This window comes from Budorcas taxicolor, chromosome 2 (genome assembly GCF_023091745.1).
Source record: "Budorcas taxicolor isolate Tak-1 chromosome 2, Takin1.1, whole genome shotgun sequence".
In the NCBI taxonomy this organism is placed as follows: domain Eukaryota; kingdom Metazoa; phylum Chordata; class Mammalia; order Artiodactyla; family Bovidae; genus Budorcas; species Budorcas taxicolor.
Genome location: NC_068911.1, coordinates 53,313,190 through 53,336,397, shown reverse-complemented (window position 1 = coordinate 53,336,397; position 23,208 = coordinate 53,313,190). Strand labels below are relative to the sequence as shown.

At 34.0% G+C, this 23,208-nt stretch overlaps 1 protein-coding gene across 1 annotated transcript in view; it reads right to left on the bottom strand.

Moving 5' to 3' along the window:
* Positions 1-4,493: 4,493 nt before the first annotated feature.
* The window catches only part of CALCRL (calcitonin receptor like receptor), a 44,924-nt gene continuing 26,209 nt past the window's right edge, over positions 4,494-23,208 (bottom strand). Inside the window, exons 6-12 of the mRNA XM_052635723.1 lie at positions 19,892-20,018; positions 16,691-16,844; positions 13,040-13,100; positions 12,890-12,956; positions 8,509-8,727; positions 8,311-8,352; positions 4,494-4,779 (exon numbers count right to left, since the gene is read on the bottom strand). Of these exons, the coding sequence (XP_052491683.1) occupies positions 4,564-4,779; positions 8,311-8,352; positions 8,509-8,727; positions 12,890-12,956; positions 13,040-13,100; positions 16,691-16,844; positions 19,892-20,018 (886 nt within the window). The 3' untranslated portion in view covers positions 4,494-4,563. The remainder of the gene's footprint in view (positions 4,780-8,310; positions 8,353-8,508; positions 8,728-12,889; positions 12,957-13,039; positions 13,101-16,690; positions 16,845-19,891; positions 20,019-23,208) is intronic.

The following is a 23,208-nucleotide window of genomic DNA, read 5'->3' as shown; positions in this document are numbered from 1 at the left end:
GAAATCAATCTCGAATATTCGTTGAAGGACTGATATCTGAAGCCGCAGTATTTTGGCCACCTGATGGAAAGAGCAGACTCCTTGGAAAAGACCCTGATGCTGGGAAAGATTGAAGTAAGGAGGGGAAGGGGGTGACAGAGGATGAGACGGTTAGATAGCATCATGGACTCAGTGAACAGGAATTTGAGTAAAATCTGGGAGATAGCAGAGGACAGAGGAGCCTGGCATGGTGCAGTCCATGGGGTCACATAGAGTCAGACACGACTTAGCGACCGAACAACAACTCACACTGTATACAAAAATTAACTCAAAATGGACCAAAGACCTAAACATAAGAGCAAAAACTATAAACCCCTTTGAAGAAACTAAGATCTTTATGATCTTCAATTTAGCGAAGGAATTTCAGATAAGAAAATGAAAGCCCAAGAACCAAAATAAGCTATAGATAAACTGAGATTATAGATTATAGACTTCTGTGTTATGAAGAGCACCATTAAAAAAGTGACACTATGACCCACAGAATGAGAGAAAAGCTTTGCAAATTGTATATCTGATAGGGACCTGTATCTGGAATACATGAAGAACTCCTTCAGTTCAATAATAAAAAGACAAAATTCCAATTTAAAACGGACAAACTGTTTGAATGTTTCTCCCCCTCAAAATATACAAATGGCCAATAAAAATATGAAACGGTGTTCAACATCATTAGCCATCAAATAAATGCAAATTAAAACCACAGGATACCATTTCACACTCTCTAGGATGAATAAAGTAGAAAAGATAGATAATAACAAGTATTGGGAAGTACGTGGAGAAAAAGGAACCCTCAAACATTTCCAGTGGGAATGTGAAATGATTCAGTTGATTTGGAAAGCAGTCTGATAGACCTCAGACACATTTAACGTATGACCCAACATTTTTACTTCTGGAACTATAACCAAGTAAAATTTACATAAACATTTATAATAGCATTATTCATAATAGCCAAAAGATCAGAAAAACACAACAGACAGATGGATAAACAAAATTTGGTAAATCCATACAGTTTAATAATTCAGGCAAAGAAAGGAATGTAATGATGAGACAATTTAAAACATGATGAACCCTGAAAATATTACAGGTGAAAAAAAAGTCAGTCACAAAACACAATATTCCATATGATTCCATTCATATGAAAGTCCAGAATAGGGAAGTCTACTGAGAAAAAAAGTAGGTTCGTGTTCTTGGGGCTCAGGTGACAGCAGGGATGGGATGATAGAAGTGATGGCGAAGGACAGGTGGTTAACTCCTGAGGTCACGAAAATGTACTAAAACTGACTGTGGTGACAACACTAATATAATACACTAAGAACAACTTGAAATGAGTGAACTGTATACTTAAAGAGTTCTTTTCCTTTCTATTATTCAATACAAAACTATTCCAATGGAGCATAGTGGAGAAAGGACACAAATCTCTGCATTTTCTTATCCCTGGGCATCTTTTCCTTTCTTTCAGTCTAAGAAGGAATTTGCATACATTGTAGTTTATTTAGAATTTTCTAGCTTACAAAACAAATTGCTTTATAGAATGATTTATAGGATTATGGAAGACTTCAAAGAGGATGACTGAGATATACTCATCAATTTTAAGTGTTTCACTGGTTGCTGTAAAGAATTAAAAATCATTATAATTTAGATTATTCAGCACTCCAGTAAGCATGAGTGAAAATCAACTTTAGCTCATAACTTTAATATTTTCATATAATCAAAATATAGAGATATACATTAAGTAGGCATAACATGAGTTATTTGAACAGAATATCTTGGGTATGTTTTAGAAATAAAAGAAATGATAGTTTTTATTAGCATATTAAAACCAGTGAAAATTAAAATAAGTTCACATTGTAAAACAGTTATTAAGCAATAAATACAGCACCACAGCTACCACTACTTCTATGTACATTGGATTACATTAGAACAAAAACTAAATGCCAGAATGCATATTCTATGGATAGACGCACTAAATAAATTTAGAATTTAAAAAAATGACAGACTAGAATTTTTTTAAAATTAACATGACTTTTGCAAGTACTTGCAGAAAAGTAGCAGATTTACATTTTAAAAGTTAGAAATTCCCCAGTAAGCTTTTAGATACCAAAGCAGTTTGTTTTTAAAAATTATATATTTTACTTTTTCTTCATAAGTAAAATACAAAGGAGATCTTAATTATTAGTACTGCAGCTTTAGAGAAGTCTAATACTTAAAAATATTACTTCCAAAAATATATGGGTACAAAACTAACACTGATTAATCGTGGACTGTCTACGCCTAAAGGTGGTACAATAGATAAATCCTGGCCAAAAAGGAAATCTGATCTAAACTTGAATATGATAAAAGCACAGTAAAAATACTTGAAAGTTACCATGTATTTTTAATATGATGCTTGCTGATAATTTGACATTTTCTATTGTCATTTATGGTTGAGACTTGATAGTTTGTCTGGTAGAATGCTGAAACATATGAACAGTGCCAGCAAAGGACTTGAATCTGTGTCTTTGAATAATAAATAGCTAAATGTAAGTTTATTTAAAGGAATTATATTATTTAGCATTAGAAAGTCCAGAACAGCCTGCATACCTTTTTATGACAACTTATTTTGAAATCCATAAATCTGAGACTAACAACACAGCTTTTACACGTGTATAGATATATCATAAATCCATTGATCAGGCCTTTTAATAAGTTAATTCTTATTAATTTCGATGATTTTCCTGGACAATTTCAGAGGGCTTCTGAACTTACTGTTTATTTACAGCTTAAGAAAAAACCTGTGATGACTAAGTCATTAGTCTAATCTATTTTAAGCAGATTGACACACCACACACAAAAAAGAAAAATTCTCCTGCCCAAACTGACTTAATGAATTTCAGAAATTTCAGTGGAAAATAACATTAGGGAAAACGAATCCCATTTAAATATCACTTTAATTGATTAGGGAAGATTTCTTTCATCTTAATTTCATTATTCCATAAATGTTCAAACAAAAATTCTTACCCACTGTTACATTCATGTCTTTCATTGTATTGTATCATCATATATACTAGCTCTATTAAAATATTAAAACATTTTATATGATATATATTTGTCTACTTTTAAAAAATAGACTGGAGTATTTCCAAAACTATCTTATAGTAAGTCAGAAAAGTAACATTTTTAATGGGATAAAAACCCAAAGAGTAACAAACAAGCATTTGTTACAGAAGGCATTTAAATTTTCTGGATTAGAACGAAAATTCATCGTCAAAATAAAAGGAAAAATATGTCAAACATATCTATTATTAGGATTTGAATCACCAAAGCAAATATATTCAATAAAACAATGGCCTTGAGGGATTTTTAAATAAATATTTTATATCTTATCATAGATATTTCTCAAACCTAGTTCTCAAACTTCTGATGCTGACATCTGGTTGTCTTTAAAATATTTAACAAGTATAGAATTCCAGATTCTATTTTATTATAAAATTAGCCCAGAGACAGTATCAGATATTAGCATGCGTACTTTGTTACATTAAGCATTTGTTTTAAAAATTAGGTAGATTGTATATATTTGAGGCTATAAAATAGAATGACAGAGTATTTACAAGCTCATTTTTCACAATTTGTACAAACTTTTGAGGAAATAATAAACCCTTCATTGATTTCCTTCATGTAAAATAATTGCTTATTTGTCCATATAGTAGAAATGGAAGGGACAAGGTTTCTATTTACAGGTACATGGACATGAATTCCTTCCCATTTGTGTAGTAAGATGGGAAAGTTGTTGACAACATGTTTTGTAGTATCAACCAAAATGTCTCCCTAATGATACCAAAGCAGGATTGCATGTCATATATATTATTCATCAAGTCTCAAAAAAGCATATGACAAAGGTATAACTGTTATGAATCAGCAAATACGTAGCCAACAGCAATTCTGCTCAATATTTTTTTCTGGGGAGAAGACAGTAAGCAAAGAGGAATAATTAATTATCAGGTCCATTTTAAAAAATAAAAACAAAAGAGCTAGAACATTTTCTGGGTAAAAAATCAACTGCAGCAATGAACTTGGGAAAAAGATTTTAAAAATAAATGAAAGGTCATTTTCCCTCTAAATCTATAAGCCTTCACTAGGCCTCTTTAGGCAACAGGAGTGGAACTGTGCCCACTGTTTCTATGAACTTCTTTTATAACTATTTGTGGATTCATGCAGTAGTGTCCTGGAGGTGGCGCAAACCAACCTACAGGAATAGAATGTGCTCATCTTTACCCAGTTCCACATGCAGTGATGTTAAGTTGATAGCTGGAAATAAGTCATGGTGGGAGTATTTACAACATAAAAACTGGCAAAAATCATAGATGAAGACAATTTTCCCCCATGGAGCTAGTATGAAACATTTATCAACAGACTACTGAATTCATGAGGGTTTTCTTTGTCACCTTCAAATAATTCATCTAATACTCAAGTCTTGCGGTTGTAAAGTCATGGATCCAAGTCCTTGAGTTAGGAGTGGCAAAAAATAGTTCAGCAATACACCCTCTATTATCAATCGTATAACTTTTCCGGTTTTATGACCACGTTTTCAGTATCGTGGATGCTTTTTCCATTTAAGTGTTCGCTTAGACAGTCATGACTGTAACCTGTACCATCACTGATTGTTGAAACTGTGTAAGATGCACTACGGAGAGTATCTGAGTGGGAAAAGTTGTTTCCAAATTGGATTTTATATTGATTCCAGTTTCTTCTCAGAATTGCTTGAACCTATAAAACAGAAAGAAACAGAAAGGGCAAGAGCAGTTAATTAAATGAGATGAAGATAATATGTCTAATAGTACAATAAAATTAATTATATGCAAAAGATTTACTTTTAAAAAAATCACTGATATTAATGGGTAAATAAATAATACTGCTTTCTTTTCTTAATTAAAATACGAAATTGAGTAAACCATCTTTATATTAGAAAATGATTGTAATTACTTTGTTCTTTAGTACAGACTACAGAAAAATTCATATTTTACTTTCTATGCTTTCTCTTTGAAGCTAAAATGCACATGAATGTCAAGCTGTTAAGTAATTAATATGCATTCTCACAAGCTGGCATGAGCAACATTTAGTTGTGTATCAACATTTTATTAAAAGAATGAGATAAGTGGTGACTAGAAAAGAGATGCAAAAGAAGTTAGGGATATAGGAAATATAATAAATCACCATCATCAACATCAGTAGCCTCACTTTTATTAAGTGATTACCATATGACAGATATGTAGCTTAATAGCTACATTCTATTAGCTTAATAGCTACATTCTTGGGAAAAAAAAGAACAGAGTTTTTAATCCTTCTGTCTTTCCACCCAGAGGGAAGAAAGAACATGTTGAACGGAAAATTACAAATGGGATGAGCATTGTTAAAAAAAAAAAAAAAAAGGAATTTGCATGTGAAAAAAAATTAGGAATGTCATCACTCCACTTTTTTTTGTATTTAGATGCCTCTTTTCTAAATTTGAAGTTTAATTACTCTTCCTTCTGTTTGGTGCTAAGGATCAGAACTAGGTAGGCCATATACAGTTACTTTGGGGTGTGTGCTAAGTGGCTTAGTTGTGTCTGGCTCTTTGTGACTACACGGACCGTAGCCCTCCAGGCTCTTCTGTCCATGGAATTCTCCAGGCAAGAATACTGAAGTGGGTTGTCATGCCCTCCTCCAGGGGATCTTCCCAGACACAGAGATGGAACTTGCGTCTCTTATGTCTCCTGCATTGGCAGGCGTGTTTTTTACTACTAGCTCCACCTGGGAAGCCCATATAATGACTTTGGTGTTCATTTAACATAAGACACAGATGATTTTCTTTATATTGAGTCTTTAAGCATAAACGAGAATATTCAAACACACCTCCAACTCCAACATCTGTACATTTCCATGTCGGATGAAGGCCTTTCCAATGACCAGAGTACCTAGTTTATGCTAACGGTGCACATTTTTTTTGATTGAGTGGGCTTGAGATGAAAGCAACCTGAGGACTTGTCAAGCCACAGTTATTTAACTAGTGACAAATGCAAATAAGAATATTTTGGCTGAGAAATAAAACTAAAATGTGAGAATAAAAAAGTAAATAGAGATATTAAGACAAAGACAAGCTGTTTGACCTAATGTGGAAAGCAAGAAGGAAATTAAGTCTGAGCAAATTATTTTAAGAAGTATATGACACAGTTGGAACCACACAAAATGAATTTGACTGCATGTCTTTGTATTATGAGAATGGGAAAAACTAGAGGCAAAGAGACAAAAAAAGAAAAGGTATAGTATTTCTTGAGATGAGAAATGAATCATACACAAGCAGGTATTATATCTAGAGATGAAGAAAGGGGGACAGATATTGGAGGTGTTGTGGGGAGCTAAAGGATTTGGTAACAACTTGGTTCAAAAATTTTATATTATTATAATTTTCTAATGCCAAAATTTTCTCAATTTTAGGATATGGCAAAATATCAAGGCCCGTGTCTCTATTGCTTACGTGGATAAAGTGCAATAAGAGTGTTAGGCATTAGTTTAAATATTCCCTGTGCACTCTTTCTAAATATAAGGGTCAATTTGAGATTTGATTCCTATATGAGTAATGTACCCCTTTATATGTATATTTTTATAAGTGAGGGATTTGACAGACCTAATGAGGAATCTTTAATATACTGTCTACTGAGGTTGGAGCATGGTGCTAAAAACTTTATATTCCTAGTTTACATTAATCCCTCTGAGATTTGTGTAAGGAACTTGCTTTTATATCCTTTGAATAGAAGTACACACTGGGACTCCTTGGGGTTCAGAGTATTTCCCATGACGTTACAGCCAGGAACAAAGTGGCATCTTTGGGTTTAAATCCACTATTGTGTCAGTGCCTTTATTCTACACTGCCTTCCATCACTAAATATTTTACTAAAGATTATGATTTGTACATTAAAAAAAATGTCCTTTATAAATAAAATTTGTTCCTGCAGATACAAAGGTATATTTTTCTTAGTTCATACATGCTTTATGTCATACTATAGCTTTCTTATCTATATTTAATTGTAAATCCTATATAGGCAGAAATTGGATTGTCTAATTCAGTTTATATAATAATAAATTTATAGTTACATAATGAATACTATTTGAATTTTATTATCATAACAATGTATCTATTCTTCCTAATTGCATTCTCTGTCTCTACTTCTCACTTCAGAAAAAGTCACCTTTGTCCTCTACACAGCAGAAGAATCATGAAGAGACCACTTAAATATGTTTGATACTTCTATATGCCATTATAAATATATATATAATAAAATCTATATTTAAAAGTAAGAAATAAAATATGAAATTTTATGTGCTAAGTAAAATATCACATAAACAAGAGAAAATATAGTTTTTCATGACATGTACATGATTTCTGACATTAATTAGTTGCATAGAAATGATTCTTATAAAGTTATGTTAACTGGTTCCATGTATTGCCAGTCTGAAGCTTCGTGATAAGTTTCACAGTTACAAGTGTGTAAGTCTTATCATTTGCTGTCTGAATTTCTAAACTTTGTTGAATTTTGCCAAGATCCTCCAACAGGTTAACATTGTCAAGTAGATTAAAAACATATAAAGAGCTAAAGCAATATAGCCCAAACCACTGAGCTATAGTTCTATTCACATGCATAAGAAACGTGGTACCAATTTCTAAAATGCCTGAAACTTTCCAATTAGGAAAGCCTTGGATAAAATCCTGAAATATCTCAGAACACATTGCCATGTTATGAATTAGAGTACTTGATTATGTTTCCTAATCTACTGCCACTCTTCTGTGCATAACTGGGTTTAAATTTTTAGAAATCTTTTTTATTTGACATAAAAATGTTTCCAAAGACCACAGTGTGGACAAGGCCAACAGAGAAAGAGAGAAAATTAAAATGGGGCAATTTTATTTCCCACTAGAGTATATGTTCGATGAAGATAAGGATTGTCTAACCCTGTGCCTAAGACTAAGTCCAGAATTAGTAGGATCAGTTCAAAAGGTAAGTTGAAAGACTAAATGAATGAAAGTCATTGACAGAATATTTTAAAGTGAGTCTGAATTTGCCCTAACCTCAACTGTAATTTGACCTGAACTTTTGGGAAGAAGAATTGCATATATTCAAAGAGCCTCTACGGTTCTTTTTTCTGACAGAAATGGAATTTGAAATACTTATTCCTAGGGGATTTATGATTCTTTCTCTTTTTTAAAGGAAAAAAAGGATTACAAACACAAAATGATAAAAGGAATAAAATCAGTCACCATACCTCTCCATTAAAGAAGCAGAAAATTGTAGATACCAAGAGACCCTGTAAAAGAAAAATAGAATTATTTGATTCCAAATACAAAAGATACATTTTTTGGTAATCAGTTTGCTGTATAGGTAGTCAAAAATGAAGTCAAAGCTACATGTAAATTTACAGCCAAACATCACAAGGTGCCTTCATGATGCAAGAACACCATACCTGATAGTGCATGAGGATGTTTATGATGTAATCATATATCTCTTCTGCTATCTTCCCTTCAGGTCGCCATGGAATCAGCACAAATTCAATGCCAAGTAATGGCACCAGGATAAGCGTAGCTCTCACAGCTTTCATGTAGAGATTGGATTCTGCTTGGTGAGTAACTTTTAACTTGGTGATAAGAACACGTACAATATTTAATAGGAAAAAAAGATTCACCTAAAAGAAAATAAAATGACATATAGAAATTATTTCATATTGTTAGGGAATGCATGTACACCCATGGTGGATTCATGTCAATGTATGGCAAAACCAATACAGTATTGTAAAGTAAAATAAAGTAAAAATAAAAATTAGAAAAAAAAAAAAGAATCTTTACTGAAGAATCACTGATTTTATAAATCTTAGAATATATTCAGTACACAAGAATATGTTCTGTTGAAGAGATACTTGCTTAAATGTTCATTTTTATTTCTGCTGTTGAATTTTTCTTTTATTTTTTTCTCCAGCTTTACTGACACATAATTGACATTATTTACGTTTAGGTTGCATAGCATAATGATTTAATCTCACATATATTGTGAAATGATAACCACAATACATTAAGCTAATGTCAACCATCTCATACAGATACCAAAAAGTATCTATGTATTTATGTGTATATATATATATAAATTTCCTTATGCTGAGAACTTTTACAATTTATTCTCAGCAACTTACACATTTATCATACAGTGGTGATAACGATAATCATCATGCTGCACATTACATTCCTTGTTCTCTTTCATCTTACACCTGGGAGTTTGTGCCTTTTGACCATCTTCATTCAATTCCTCCATCCCTAAACCCTAAGGGCAACTGCAAATATGATCTCTTTTTTTCTATGGGCTTGTCTATTTGTTTAGATTTCACATATAAGTGAGATCCTACAGTGTCTATCTTTCTCTAACTTATTTCGCTTGGTGTAATGCCCTCAAGTTTCATTCATGTTGTCTCCAGTGTCAGGATTTCCTCATTTTTTGTGGCTAAATAGTAATGTGTGTGTTTGTGTGTGTGTGTGTGTGTGTGTGTGTGTGTGTGGTGTGTATCCTTCTTAGGTTGTTTCCATGTCTTAGCTATTGTGGATATGCTGCTATGAGCATGGGGTGCAGATATTAATATATTTGTTAATATGTTTTTGTTTCCTTTAGATATTGGAATTGTGATTTATTAATTTAAAAAGCACATTAATTTTAATGGACTTACATCTTAAAAAATAAAATTATGGTGGTATTATTGTGGAGCACATTCAGTTGGGTAACATCTGATTGTTTTGCTTAGTTTATTTTCTTATGCAACATTTTAAAATCCTGCTATGATTAAGAAAACCAAAACTTTGAATATTTTAACCCCAAAGAAAGGAAACAATTGTTTGTAACAAAGGCTAATTATTTTGTCTCTACTCTGTATTAGTGTCCAAACCAAGTACTTTCCAAATATGTGTGTGTGTGTTAAGTTGCTTTAGTCTTGTCTAACTCTTTGTGACCCCATGGACCGTAGCCCACCAGGCTCCTTGGTTCATGGAATTTTCCAGGGAAGAATAATGGAATGGTTGCCATGTCTTCCTCCAGAGGATCTTCCTGACCCAGGGATCAAAACTGTGTCTCTTATGTTTCCTGCATTCGTAGGTGGGTTGTTTACTCCTAGGGCCACCTGGGAAGCCCATCCAAATATGTATTCTATCATAATATCCATTTTCATATTTTTAGTTTTTCCTTCCTGTGTTATTTGTGTGTGCAACAAAAATCATCCCAACTCCCCATTATAGTACTATAATCTTCTTCATCCTTATGAAGAGGCTGAATCACATACTTAAACTAGTTGATATTCAACCTAGATCATCCTAGGGTTAAAAAAAAATTGGCACCCAGCAGAACCTTCTGTTAATTACTTTCTATGATTTTAAAGTCCTATGAATTAACAACTTTCCCCAAGAGAAAAGGTTCCCTTTGAAAGGGAGACATAAAACTTCAAAAATATAGTGTTTAGGAAATGAGCAGAGTTCTACAGAAATATATTTCTCTCTCTCTCACTCTTTGGCTGAATCATACTTTCTTATCTTAACCCATGTCAATATCTGTTATTTTTTCTATTTCCTCTATGCCCATTCCTTATGCCTTCCATAGAACTACAGATATTAGCCCCAGAAAAGCCACTTAGGGCTCTTTTTCTAATATGCTGTTCTCTTTCCTTTTTTCTCACCCAGACATTTAGCATCTGTGCTTTGTTTAATAATCTAAAATTTTCAAACTGCATACTATATGCAATTTATATCTTACATACTTCTATTAATTGGAAAAATAATGATAGTATCTCATCTAATCTAGAAAGCAATGGAAAAATAACATACATTTGCTGATTTGAGGCATGTATTATGAAAACAACTGGGCATAAAAATATTCCTCTACCATTCTTTTAGAGAATTCAATGGAGCATATGCTTCAAAAATAAACAGCTAACTATAGTCCTGATGGAAACACATCTATGAAAAGAAACATGGTTACAGACATAGGAATGTCTCTGTTAAAGACAAAAGCCACTTAAGCCACTTCAACAGGTGTAAAAATGAAATGTGATGAATCAACACATCAGCTGCTATTCCACCTATCCTACTGTATTCCCTCCCAGGGCATTCATTATTATTTTGAAAGTTTCGACTAAGTGGAAATTACCACCAATCCATAGAAGAAGAGGTGTTATACCATTTTATCTGTTTATAAATTTAGAATATTTTATAATCCTAATATGCAAAAATCACAATTATAAAAATCAGTATAAATGTTGCAATTGAGATGCCCATTATAAGAAAACTTCTAAATGCAAGTGCTTTTCCAAACTGCAAGTCTGATTTAAAATGTGAAACTAGAAATGAGAATGTCCTCCTGATTTTTTGTAAATATTTCCACTTATTTTAAATACAAATAGAGCAAGAATCGTGAAGTTCAGATGAATTACATCTGAATCTCATCTATCTTAGAGAAAAACTAAGTAAATAAAATAGAAGAAACATACTAACTCCAACACCCATAAAGTTCACATAGGTGGTAGGTACCACGGGACATTTTTCAGACTATGATACCACGTAGGCTCACAGCAGGAAGCCTGAGCTCAGTGGCAACAGGATTCCTGAAAGTACTCCCCTACTAGATTAGCCAGCAATCACTTAACTATGCACTGAAGTGAGCTAAACACTTCTCACTAAACAAAATTAAATGCATCCTCTCAATTTCCCTTTAGCAAGATCTCAAAAGTGCTGTAGCCACTCTATTACCACCCTGCTTAAGGGGAAATGTAGCAGAGGAAGTCTGAGTGGAAAGAAACTGATTGCGGTTGAAATATTTTATTTATAAAAATTGTGCAAAAAGCATGTGACCATATAAACAATCGCTAGAGCACCTCCCAAGACCTTGGAATTGCCCAGTGAGAAGACCTAGAGCTTAAACAAAGGCAGAGCATTTTATCCTGGAAGAAAAAAAGGGCTCCTAATCTTTTGTCAGGCCAGAAAAAAATAGAAAAAGGGTTATGGACATAATGTGGATTTTCACTTCCTTTCTTACCGAGCAGCTAGATGGGCTATATTCCTATGTAATATTTTATCCTAATTGCACCACGTTCTCTTTCCTCCCAACATTGATGTGGACAGCTCCTTCAAGAACTGTGCTAATTTCTGTTATATTTCTCACATGTTAAGTGCATTTATTATTTCCTTAACCTTCTGATTTAGAATTTTGACTGCCACCCACACTCACTAGATCCCTCCTCTGCCCTCCTCTGTTGTGCTCGGCACCCTGGAGGCTCTGAGACAGCTCTGAGGACCACTTCGTCACCAGACTTTCTTGCCCTCAGACTTTTGCTGCATTTGGCCGGTGGGAGGAACCAGGAGATCAGAGCATGGGCAGAGAGAGAAGTTTGAGTATTTCTTTTTCCTTTTTCCCTGTTGGGCTGTGCTTTTGGCAGTAGCTCTGTTCCTCTACCGAAGGCCACACTTCCTATTGGGCCAGCCCTCCTAACACTCACCCAACCCCAGGAACGCTGTTCTGTCCTCTCCTCTTCTCTCCAAGTCTAGCCGTGATAATAACCTCCCACTGTTGGCCCCTGCTACCTCATCATCCTTGTGAATTAGTTCCTTTACTCTTTTTACCAACACTTCAAATAAGCCCTCCAGTTATTTTTAAAAAACCCTCAAATAAACCAACACCTTCATTAAACCCTCTTCAATCAAACACTGTGAGTATGCTGTCTATGTCCACTGAAATCCTAAAGGATATCATAGGCTAGATGTTTCAAGAAATAAAGTTGCGCTGTGAACAATGATGGAAAAAGGAGCATTTTAATTACATACCAATAAAGCAGCACAAATTGGGCCGTGAATAATGTAGAGAAGTTGCGTATCAGAACTGATCCAGCAGCTAGGGAAAAAAGCAGGAAAATTATGTTGAATATTTTCATTCTACTTACTTCCAACTGAAATAAAAAAGAGAGATTATCTTACTTGTCATTGTAATATAATCTTCTGGCAACAGCGTGAATACAAGCAGGAATCAGTGGAAATCCTGTAAATGTCAAACAGAAAATAAATAGGCAACTTTCTCTATAGATGGAATTCCTAAAATATATCATGAAACTTGGAACTAAGAGATAGTCTAGGAGCAAAAATAACTGGCCATTATATGCCTATCAAGTAAGTATTATCTGTCTAGTTGAAGAGTAAATTTGGTAAAGTATTAGGTATCTATATTTTCAAGTGTGTGAGTATAGTTTATTCTAATATGAGTCATTTTGAATCAGTGGACTCCAGTGACTAAGTTCATAAATGTGCTGCCTATTCTCAGATACTTAAAAGGAGTTCAGAATCCACATATTTTCTGTAAGATGGAATTGGCCAATATTTTGTAGATAATCAGATGTGGGAAGAAGTTAAGACTGACTACGTGAAGAAGAAAAGAGAAAGATGGTTTATATATCAGAAATTTTGCATGTTTTAGCATTCTAAATCAGATATTTTCAAGATAGAATGAAGATATCTTTTATAAAGGTAACCTAGATATACTAATAGCCTAAATACATGGGCTTCCAGGTGGTGCAGTGGTAAAGAATCCACCTGCCAATGCAAGAGACACAAGATATGAGGATTTGGTCATGGGTTGGCAGATCCTCTGGAGGAGGAAATGACAACTCAATTCAGTATTCTTGCCTGGGAAATCCCATGGACAGAGGAGCATGGGGGCTACAGTCCATGGGGTTGCAAAGAGTTCCATACAACTGAACATACATACATACACACACGGATGTAACTGAGCAAAAATTGCACTCACTTGGGAAACATATATCTGATATTTTTATATTCAATAATATCAAATAATCAATAGAAATAAATTCTATTTCACTGAAAAAATAAAGATGGTGTGTTTATCAGTTCAGTTCAGTTCAGTCACTCAGTCATGTCCACACTTTGGGACCCCATGAATCACAACATGCCAGACCTCCCTGTCCATCAACAACTCCCCGAGTTCACCCAAACTCATGTGCATCAAGTCGGTCATGCCAGCCAGCCATCTCATTCTTCTCATCCCCTTCTCCTCCTGCCCCCAATCCCTCCCAGCATCAAGGTCTTTTCCAATGAGTCAACTCTTCGCATGAGGTGGCCAAAGCATTGGAGTTTCAGCCTCAGCATCAGTCCTTCCAATGAACACCCAGGACTGATCTCCTTATGATGGACTAGTCGGATCTCCTTACAGTACAAAGGCCTCTCAAGAATCTTCTCCAACACCACGATTCAAAAGTATCAATTTTTCGGCGCTCAACTTTCTTCACAGTCCAACTCTCACATCCATACAAGACCACTGGAAAAACCATAGCCTTGACTAGATGGACCTTTGTTGGGAAAGTAATGTCTCTGCTTTTTAATAATTTGTCTAGCTTGGTCATAACTTTCCTTTCAAGGAGTAAGTGTCTTTTAATTTCATGGCTGCAGTCATCATCTGCAGTGATTTTGGAGCCCCCCAAAATAAAGTCTGACACTGTTTCCACTGTTTCCCCATCTATTTGCCATAAAGTGATGGGACCAGATGCCATGATCTTTTTGTTTTCTGAATGTTGAGCTTTAAGCCAACTTTTTACTTTCCTCTTTCAGTTTCATCAAGAGGCTCTTTAGTTCCTCTTCACTTTCTGCCATAAGGGTAGTGTCATCTGCATATCTGAGGTTATTGATATTTCTCCCAGCAATCTTGATTCCAGCTTGTGCTTCTTTCAGCCCAGCGTTTCTCATGATGTACTCTGCATATAAGTTAAATAAGCAGGGTGACAATATACAGCCTTGACATACTCCTTTTCCTATTTGGAACCAGTCTGTCATTCCATGTCCAGTTCTAACTGTTGCTTCCTGACCTGCATACAGGTTTCTCAAGAGGCAGGTCAGGTGGTCTGGTATTCCCATCTTTCAGAATTTTCCACAGTTTATTGTGATCCACACAGTCAAAGGCTTTGGCATAGTCAATAAAGCAGAAAGAGATGATTTTCTGGAATTCTCTTGCTTTTTTGGTGATCCAGCGGATGTTGGAAATTTGATCTCTGGTTCCTCTGCCTTTTCTAAAACTAGCTTGAACATCTGGAAGTTCACGGTTCACGTATTGCTGAAGCCTGGCTTGGAGAATTTTGAGCATTACTTTACTAGCATGTGAGATGAGTGCAATTGTGCGGTAGTTGGAGCATTCTTTGGCATTGCCTTTCTTTGGGATTGGAATGAAAACTGACCTTTTCCAGTCCTGTGGCCACTGCTGAGTTTTCCAAATTTGCTGGCATATTGAGTGCAGCCCTTTCACAGCATCATCTTTCAGGATTTGAAAGAGCTCAACTGGAATGCCATCACCTCCACTAGCTTTGTTCATAGTGATGCTTTCTAAGGCCCACTTGACTTCACATTCCAGGATGTCTGGCTCTAGATGAGTGATCACACCATCGTGATTATCTGGGTCGTGAAGATCTTTTTTGTACAGTTCTTCTGTGTATTCTGCCACCTCTTCTTAATATCTTCTGCTTCTGTTAGGTCCATACCATTTCTGTCCTTTATCGAGCCTATTTTTGCATGAAATGTTCTCTTGGTATCTCTAGTTTTCTTGAAAAGATCTCTAGTCTCTCCCATTCTGTTCTTTTCCTCTCTTTCTTTGCATTGATTGCTGAGGAAGGCTTTCTTATCTCTCCTTACTATTCTTTGGAACTTTGCATTCAAATAAGAATATCTTTTCTTTTCTCCTTTGCTTTTCACTTTTCTTTTCACAGCTATCTCTAAGCCCTCCTCAGACAGCCATTTTGCTTTTTTGCATTTCTTTTCCATGGGGATGGTCTTGATCCCTGTCTCCTGTACAACGTCATGAACCTCCGTACATAGTTCATCAGGCACTCTGTCTATCATATCTAGTCCCTTAAATCTACTTCTTACTTCCACTGTATAATCATAAGGGATTTGATGTTTTTGGTACCTCTATATCTCTACTTCTATTATCTGACTGGGTAAATAGCTAGATGGATAGATATATAAATATAATTTCAGTTTTGTTTCTGGAAACTAGTTCTATTGCATTCCTTTTTAACATTTTATGTTTCTCTTTATTCCAGTTATTTTAAAAATATGCTAAAAATGTATTATTTTTTGCTTTGTGAATAATAACACATCAGATGATTGTGTGGGAAAAGATTTTTTGGCTGTCAATTCAATTACTGCATCCTCTACTCTTAAAATGATATATATTTTTTTAACCAAGCATTTTTAGAATAGAAGTTCAAATCTAGTTAAGACCAATGTCCTCATTTTGTACATGAGGAAAGAGGAAATTCAGAATTGTGCAAAGACTAGATCCTTTAATTTATAATTCTATTGTTTTAGTCACTACATAGTCAGCCAAAACATACACTGGAATATTAAATACAAAAAAAAAACCTGTATCATTAATTGTCCTGTACTTACTAAAAACAGTGAGTCAGTGGTACTTTAAATATTTTAATTTACAGCAATAAGCAAAGGTTAATCAGCTGATATTGTTTTAAAAATGATTAATCATAAGTATATTTTTATTACAAAGGAACTCTGCATCCTTCAAAAGCTTTTTTAAAAGATGGATCAGTAGATATGCATAATGGCACTTACCCCAGCCAAGAAAATAATACCACATCAAGTGCTGCTTCTCTGCAAATACAGCCACTACAACAAGCGTATGCAGGTAAATGCCTTCACAAAGCATCCAAAAGTAGTTACAGCCCATCAGGTAAAGATGAATGAACTGGGACACTTTACAACTAACCTGTGAGGGGAAAAAGACAGTAAGATATACTTTATACACACACACACACACACACACACATATACATATACACATATGTATGTATATATGTGTATGTTTTTTAGCTGTGTCACACACCTTGGGGGATCCTAGGTTCCTGACCAGGGATGGAATCTGGGTCCCAGCAGTGGAACCATAGGCCTAACAACTGGACCACCAAGGGATTCCAGAAAGCAATCAATATTTAGTTGTTTATAAATGAACATGTAAAACAATATTCTAGTTTAGTTTAGTTATACAAAAACACAGAATTTTCTCTCCTCTACACCAAATTTTTCCCACTAATGATTCAGATTTTTAAAGTCCAGTCTTCATTCCTATCTAATGGTGCCTCCTCAAAGTATTTAGCCACTGACTCCAGAGATTTATAATACATCTCCCAGGAAATATGCAAATTCCAAATTTACTATACTTAGTGGATGTGTATTTTCTTAATATTGTTTTAGCTATTGTGTAATTACAAGTAAAAAGTTTGCCCATGAATGACTTTATGTCTGTTTTAACTGTGTCATCATGAACTCCTTGATTGTCACATTCTATTGGAAAACTTGTAATAATTATATTAATAATTTTAAAAGCATTCATGAAAAGTGCCAAATACTTGAGGAAGCCTTGCATGCTACCAGTGCATATGTTTATTAAATAATATCTAATGAACCTATTCTTTTTTTTTAATTTTAAATACAGGATTTGAGGATTTCATGTAGATAAAAGAAAGAAAAGTTATGCTTTCCCTTCCTCTTTTCCTGAGGTCTTCACTTTTTTTTTTTTTCTCTTAAAGAGACAGGAACAGAGGTTTAAATATTGCATAAAGAAAACACAGAGGAGTAAGAGATATTGTTTACTCCATCAACAAGAGGAATAAATTTAAAGCTCTCCCAGAAATACACAGCCAGTTACTCTCAGCAACTCCAATTTTCAGACTGGATCTCAAATACTTAGTGGGTATTATCATTGTTTTTAGAATAAGAAGCTTTTTTCACTGAAAGGAAAACTGGAAATCAGATGCACTAGAAAATAAATAGTAGATTATCACAGAGTACTAGTAATAACATTTATGCATTGAGCTGGCTTAAAAATATTTTTGTGTGTATTATTTTATGTAATCCCCAAAGTAATTCTGAGAGGCATGCTTTATATCACTAGTCACATATTTTATAGACAAAAAAACTGAGTGTTGAAGAAGTTAAATGATTTGCTAATATTCATACAACATCAATCAAAGCTACACTCTGAACACAAGTTTGTTTTCTTGATCATATGTTATACCTTCTGACTGAGGATAATTTAAAAACTGTTCAAATACATCTGAAATATGTATGATATCAAACACATTGTATTAAATGTTCTCTCAGAAATATAGCTGAGTTATTTACCTACACATATAGAAATAACAAGCCTCATATATAAAATTTTATTTGTATAGTTTTTAGATACACATATCTAATTGGGACAATTCGCAGGTGGCTTAGTGGTAAAGAATCTGCCTGCCAATGCAGAAGTCACAGGTTCGATCCCTGGGTTGGGAAGATCCCCTGGTGAAAGAAATGACAACCCACTCCAGTATTCTTGCCTGGGATATCACATGGACAGAGGAGCTTGGTGGGCTACAGTCCATGGGATTACAAAGAGTCAGTCATGAGTAAGCCCGCAGAACATACAACTGGGCTTCCAACTCCTGATTTAATTAAAAAATTAATCTATAAACTATTATGATAAAAAAGCATACTGCAGAAAAACATTGTTATGACAGCACTGGTGTTATAAACAGATAATAAATGGTCCAAGAATATATTAAAAGTAACTATATTACATTTTGCAACTTATGTGTTAAACAGAACATCCTTGTATATAAGCATAATATTTAGAGTCTCTTTCTCTGAAGCTTTATGACAAAACTCCAAATCTCCTTGCTCTAGAGAAATGCACTCTAAAATGGCAGGATATTCGCCATTTTTTTTTTGTTTCACTAATTATACTCCAGTGTTTTCTCACCCAGTGACTTTAGAGTGGAACATATACAAGATTAAGCAATAAAGATGCACATGTGCAAATAACGCAGGGAATTTTAGAATTTTGGAAGTCACCCTAAAAGCACACGTCAAACACATATGAGAAGATTGGTTATTGACTCGTTGAGGGAAAACTCCTTCCCTTCCTTCATTTCAATAACTAGATAACTTAATCTTTAAAAAACTACTTTATATACGTACAAATCTACGTCCAAAACTGTAGTATAGATGCTACAAATATTATAAAAGCAGGAAATTAAAAAACTCAAATTTATGATTGCTATTTATGCAGATATTTTAATTTAAATATAGCTTAAATGCCCATAGAGTTTAAAGAAAATATATACCTTTATATAAGTAAATGTCAGGTTATGTTTTTAAAATATAGTTTTTATGTTATGATAGTTTCTGTGCTTATTTTGTATGTCTTTTGATACTCATCATAAAACCTGTGCTTCCAAAGCGATTGTAGGGAACGTTTTATAATGGCTTGCTAAGGCTATTAGGATTGGGTAGAGTATTTTAAAAATTTTATGTTGGTAAAATTTAACATTATACACATATAAGTAATTTCTCCCCTAGTTTTATTAACTCTTTTAAGTCAGTCTGATATCAAGCATATGATTTACATTTCCCATTTTCATGTCCTGTCTTTTTCTAACTACACAGAGTTAGTTGCTTTGATTGATTTTTTTAAATTTGATTGAGTAAATATTATGTCCCACCAGCCGCAAGATTCTAACCATAAAACGAGGTGAAAACGTGTAACGTATCGGTAACTGAAGCAAAGTATTTTTCCTTTTGCTGTTCAATATTTATAACTTGGGGAATATTGAGATATATTTATAGCTACATATACATACTCTTTATGTGTCAGACATAAAATATGCATATATTAGTACTTAATTGTATGTATATACATGTATGAACCCCTGCTCCCTACCTCTCTTGTTTCTTCCCCATTAACCCCTTGAACTTAGATCTTATTTTACTTACAGGATTTGTGGCCACTAAGGCCTGGTTGTTGGCCACTGCAGTGAGATGAATGATGGTTATGATAGAATTACAAACAAAAGAGAAGAACAAATTTTTGTGCAAGGTAATCCTTTGGCAACTTAGGCTCCTAAAAGGCAAGAGAAACCAAAATGTGTTGACATAAAATGTTTCTACATTTTGTGTTAAGAATCATTCAAATGAGATACATTCACAATTCATAGCAGCTGCTCCAAATTTGGAAGAAGTATTTTTTCTCCCCAAGATTTACTCATCTTAAAATCTTAATTAGGGAAAACCTATAATTGCTTAAAACATACAGACACATGAGTTGGTTCAGTACAGGTAGACATATATAAGGACAGGAAATTTGTACAAGGCCTCTACATAAATTTCTTCCCTTAATCTCTCATCATGATTAATATTCTAATTGATTCTGAAGATGCAGAAACACATATTAAGTGTAGATAACTGATCAAAAATCATGCAACTAATTAACTTGAAACTTTGAATTTCTCATCAAATTCTCACATAGACAAGGCTCTTTGCATTATGCCACACAGGCAGTTCTATTTATATAGTCTTTTTATGGTTATTTATGGTTGTTCTGTTTGTATATCTCCTGTATGGTAGCAGTGATTATGTAGACCAATCATGAGAAAAATAACACTATATTTAGAAGACACAAATTTTTGCCATAGACGTGAATCAGTTACAGGTGTACATGTGTATCCCCATTCTGAACCCCAAACCATCACAATATTGTAAAGTAATTAGCTCCAATTAAAACAAATAAATTCAAAATAAAAAAGAAGAAATTTAAAATAAGAAAAGAAGAAATAAAGAACTCTTTATCAAAGAGTTGATAAAAATATAGATTTAGCAACCAATGAGATTTATTCAGCTTTACTACATTTTTTTTTTCAATTGGCCTACAAATAGGTAAGACATAAAAATATTACCTCCTTTTACTGGAAGTTCTCATGTGTAAAACAAAATTTAAAAACTGGCTAGATGGAGTTCATATAGAAATAGATTTCAGGAGCAGATGTCATTAATGACAAGTACTGCTGCTCTTTAGCTTGAATGCACATCTGCTCTACAAGATTGTATATGGCTGCCTTACCTATGATCAAAGACCATCTCAAGTACTACCTCTTTTATGAAGAATTATTATGGGTAAAGTTTTAAAACAATAGACAAGATTCCACTAGAAACTGAATACTTAATATCAAAACAGAACATATATGTAGGAAGACATGAGAAATCATTTCATTAGAAAGACTTAAAGCTCATTTTCGTTTTTACACAGTTATGCAATTAAGATGATCAACCTAGATAATCCACCCTATATAATTCAAGCCAATGACTTCTACTTTGGAGATTTTAAGAAGGTTTTAACTATCACCTTATATTAAATAGACTGTATTCCCAGGATATTATAGTTAGACTGGGATGCCAAGGTTGTTTTCTATATTTTAAAATGCAAAGTTTCAGCTATACTGTCTTTGAAATCTCTTGCAGCTATAGGTCTATGATCCTATGTATAGTTCTAGTAATTTAAAGGATTTGAAAGTGAATCCAATCCAAATCAAGATTTATGGAATTTCAATGCATGCCTTTCACAGAAGTGGGTGCTCTCAGGGAAACTTCTCTGAAAGGCTTCATGAACAAGATGGCCCACAGATCAATCACTGTGTGTGAGACAGTCACAGACCAACAACTGTGGAATCCATCTGGAGTCCATCAAAACAGAAACAGCTGGTATTTGCATATTAAAGAGTCCTTAATTTGACTTGACTTTGCAATGCATGATAGTAGTGAGAAGCAGACAGGGATCAAGAAACGGTGTAAAAATGATACTCTAAAGAGAACACTCTTTGAAAGTTTCTGAATAAAGGAGTGGCATGAGTCCTGCTATTTCAGTGAAGACATCACTGAGGCAAAGATGGCTCTATTCTTGATAAAATGCCACAGCAGTGATGAGTGTTTTGTGTTCAATGAGAGTGAAGAGAATTAATGAACATGAGAAGTCTAACAAAAATATTCTTTTCAAATCATCTATGCACATTATGTGTAGTTTACTTCTCTTAATTTAGAACTCTTCTATGTTAAAAATTATGAACACAAAGAATTTGTCCACATGGTCTTATTTTTAAATGCCTGTCTTGAGTTTACCCTGTGTCTATGGAATACCAGCTATTATTTAGGGAAAGACTGCTTTCCCATGCAAATATAAAATGCCCATGCCCTTTTTTAGTAACAGAATTTAGATAACTCAGCTACCATCATGGGAAAAAAATGTTTTCCTTAACTGGGTTGTTTTGCCCTTTTCTGCTGAACACACTTATATTCAGGTCCATTGGTTAAGACATATATATACACACACAAAATTTCATAGTTTTAAAATTATGACCACAAGAGTAGGAGGGTTTGCTTAGACAGCGTCAGAAATATTTTTTTTAAGAACTAAATTGGAATGAATGAAAACAAACATTAAAAAAGGTTTTCAAAAATAGCTATTCATGATAGAAGTAGGAGCTGAAAGATATGAGCTGAGGAACATAAAACAAACAGCATTTATAACTGTTGATATTTATAGCATTCACATGTGAAAAGATTGAAAGTAAGTAAAATAAAATGCCAACTGTAGTTAGTTGGAAACAAATTTAATTTTTCTTGTGTTCATTTAAACTTCCTTCTTTTCTCTATGATAGTTTGTATTTTTGTTTCTCTGAGAATTCCCACTTTGCTAATGACTACTATCTCAATCTAGCTTGAAAGTTAAAGATTTAAAAATGAGCTGCTGGTATCTATTCTCATTTAAAATTGTGATTATTGTGATTACAGACCAAAAAAAAACCATGTTTCTTATTCTTTTACTATGTGATAAAAGAATATACCACACTTCCCTCTAGACCCAAACAATGCCACAGGGGGCTTCCCCAGTTGCTCAGCAGTAAAGAATTCAGCTGTAATGCAGGAGACTCAGGAGACATGGCTTTAGTCCCTGGGTTGGGAAGATGCCCTGGAGGAGCGCATGGCAACCCACTCCAGTATTCTTGCCTGGAGAATCCCATGGACAGAGGAGCCTAGTGGGCTACAGTCCATAGGGTCTCAAAGTATCAGACACAACTGAGTGACAAAGCACTATACCATAGTATGGGGAAAATTTTTGAAATGATAGAGTGAAATTCTGTTGTAAATGACTTATTGAAATCAAAGCCAAACAAATACTTGAGAGGACACATGAAATCATTTTAATAGACACGTAAAGCTTATTTTGAATGTTTTACAAAATTATGTTAATAAATTGGTCA